We start from the raw sequence: 2,929 nt of genomic DNA on the forward strand, positions 1-2,929 counted from the left end.
GTCTTGTCTCGGTTTTTTTTTTTTTTTTTTTAATAAGAAGGTGTAACATAAAAGTATATTAAACTGCAAAAAAACACACAACTCAAATACTTACGGAGGGAGGGGTTCTAGGAGACCAATCGCTTGCGGTCAATTCTTGTGCTGTTAAATTTTTTGAGAGGTGCACGTCAGGCTATTCCGTAGGCTACGCGAGCTACACACAGTTTACGGCATAACTACGGCCAGTGTTGGGAAGGTTACTTTGGAAGGTTACAGATTACAAGTTACCCTATTTAAAAGATTTAAGATATTTTTGATGAAATCTGAGGACCCTCTGACCCTCCCATAGACAACAAGGTAACTACCACGTTCAAGATCCAGAAAAGTACCAAGATGATCGACAAAGTAGTCCGTGTGACATCAGTGGTTCAACTGTAAAGTTACGAAGCTACGAGAATACTTTTTTTTGCGCAAAGAAAACAAAAATAACGACTATATTCCACATTTTCGTCTCTACTGCGTCACTTGTGGACGCGCGTTCACAACAGTATCATGATGCGAGCGTGTGGCGGCGCTGACCCAGATACGGCGTAATGAAGTCATCACACCGGATCTGGGTCAGCGCCGGCACCACCAGACGCTCGCGTCATGGTACTGTCGTGAACAAGATTTTTTTATTTTTTTTTCAAAAGCTCAGTCACAAGTACTTGAAAATCGTATTATTTTTTTTTTTTTACATCTGATGTTAAAATGATTGAAAGAGTACCCTCCTACAAGTACTTAGGCTTGTAGTAGAAAACAACACTGGTACATTTTTATCTATAAAGCAAGGTTAGGTAAACTTCCAGCTTATCAATGTACCCTTATTTGTCTTATTTCCGGCAGTTACCAGCTACACTCTTCCAAGTGTTTGCTTTTTAACGTACCTTGAGTTTGTACAGAACTGGGGAATACTGCATTTTCGTATTACGCACCCTGGGCATGGAATAATTTGCAAAAAATATCTATATAAATTTGGTGAATTTAAAGGCATCATAAAGAGAGTGGTAATGGAGGCTTGTGATTGTTGTTGTTTTTTTTGTTGAGAGGATATTATGTTTAAATATTGTTCTAATGTGTATTTGTTGTATTTTAAAATGTTGCCTTACTTTATAGCTGCTACCTTGACCAGGTCTCTCTTGTAAAAGAGATTTTAATCTCAATGAGACTTCATAAAGGTAAAAAAATAAAATACATAATGCATTAGCCCAATATCGTAATTTATATATGAAGCTCAAATGGAAATCGGCTATAACAGTCTAAGTACTGATTCGGATTTAAAACAGACAGATCACAGATTTAATTAAATAATTTACAAATATATGTTTCATTTATTTTATTGCCAGTATGCCAATACAAATGAATGACTTTGACAAAGACCATTATTTACAATAATTTAAAACGAAGAATCAGTTGTAGAACCAGTTGTGAAACCGGCGGTTGTAATATAATACAGCACTTTGGAAGGTGCTATTCATTTTTATGACCATTAGATGGCCACAGCATAAACAGTGTTTAAAAGCTTCGAGCACTGAACCTTTTTCCGATACAATTGTGTTGAAATCTTCACTGATTCAGAACGCTTCACTTCACCATCACTACATGAATCATTTGCATTTGCAACCGAATATTCAAAGGAAAGAAAGAAAGAGAGGTATGTTTAGATACACACCAGTTTCTCAGCAACCATCTTTCCCCGGGTGATTCTGGAAAACTTCTTCGATCGTGCGAAATGGTAAATGCGATCATGTTCCTCATGGAGCTTCATCACACGCTTTCGCAGCTGTTTAATACTTTTCCATTGAGGAGAAAACATGAGTCATCCACAAAACCATATTCACAGCATATAATTCTGCTTGCATGACTTAAGGCATGAGATGCAATTGGATATTTTATTTTAAAGGCTATATAGACAGAGTTACGAGGTTTGTACTCACTCCTTTTCAATCATCTCAGAATGAGGGTGCTGCAAACGAGAGGCTTCGGCTGCATCTCGATCCAGAGAATTCAGCTGCTCCAGTGAGTTCAGAATTGTCCTGTCGATGTCCTCCTGGTATATGGGCTGCCTCCCTTCATTAATCATTTTGATATCCTAGAAACATCAAAGAGCAATGCAATTAAGCTATGTAACAATTGTAAAATTAATAGTTCACCCCTTCATTCATGTTTCATTCCAAACAACTATTCTTTAGAACATCTTCAGAATGTCTTATTTTGTGTTACACAGAAGAAGAGGTTGAGTAAATGATGACAATTTTCATTTATTGGTAAACTGTCCCTTTAATTTTTCTTTCCACTGACATGCACTAGTTGTCTGCCTACACTCAATGCTGCGTCCAGGAGGAGACTTTGGGGAATGCTGCCAGCATGTCTGAAGCATGTGTAAAACAACTCCAATCCTATTGGTCCACATGGCCTGTGACATCATAGGGGGGTACCCGAAAGTATAAAAGGGCACCTGCTGAATACATCACCAACTTTTGTTGTCTTCGGAGCCGTCTGTTTGTTCACATGTGGTCGAGCAGCGCTTTAAGGAATGTGCGCCTCCATTTATTAAGGGCATATTCTAGCTTTTGTGTCTTGTCTCGGCATCTACGTGCTCATTGTGATGAGTCACAATGATAACGCTCCGCTCGTGCTTGTTCCTATTCCCAAGGGATGTGGGGCAAAGCGTTTGTGTCTCGGGCCGTTGCCATGGCACGGTTTTATCTCAGCTCGCGGCGATTGCTTTGATCTGCGGTGTACGCATACCCTTTACATCGGGTTGCCTGGTGCTGCGGATAATGCTTTTACCACGGATAATGATTGTGTTGCCATAACGATGAAGTGTGAGCACTGAATTGTTTTTAGCTCAGAGCATGTGAGATCACTGGCGGAGCTATATTTAGCTGAGTTGTGCCTCTCTAATATG

The 2,929-nt window shown here is 39.3% G+C and overlaps 1 protein-coding gene across 1 annotated transcript in view; it reads right to left on the bottom strand.

The window, feature by feature from the left end:
• The window catches only part of LOC107678964 (uncharacterized), a 39,270-nt gene that overhangs the window by 23,959 nt on the left and 12,382 nt on the right, over positions 1-2,929 (bottom strand). Inside the window, exons 3-4 of the mRNA XM_016474362.1 lie at positions 1,956-2,110; positions 1,691-1,811 (exon numbers count right to left, since the gene is read on the bottom strand). Of these exons, the coding sequence (XP_016329848.1) occupies positions 1,691-1,811; positions 1,956-2,110 (276 nt within the window). The remainder of the gene's footprint in view (positions 1-1,690; positions 1,812-1,955; positions 2,111-2,929) is intronic.

This window comes from Sinocyclocheilus anshuiensis, unplaced genomic scaffold (genome assembly GCF_001515605.1).
Source record: "Sinocyclocheilus anshuiensis isolate Anshui unplaced genomic scaffold, SAMN03320099.WGS_v1.1 scaffold2040, whole genome shotgun sequence".
In the NCBI taxonomy this organism is placed as follows: Eukaryota; Metazoa; Chordata; class Actinopteri; order Cypriniformes; family Cyprinidae; genus Sinocyclocheilus; species Sinocyclocheilus anshuiensis.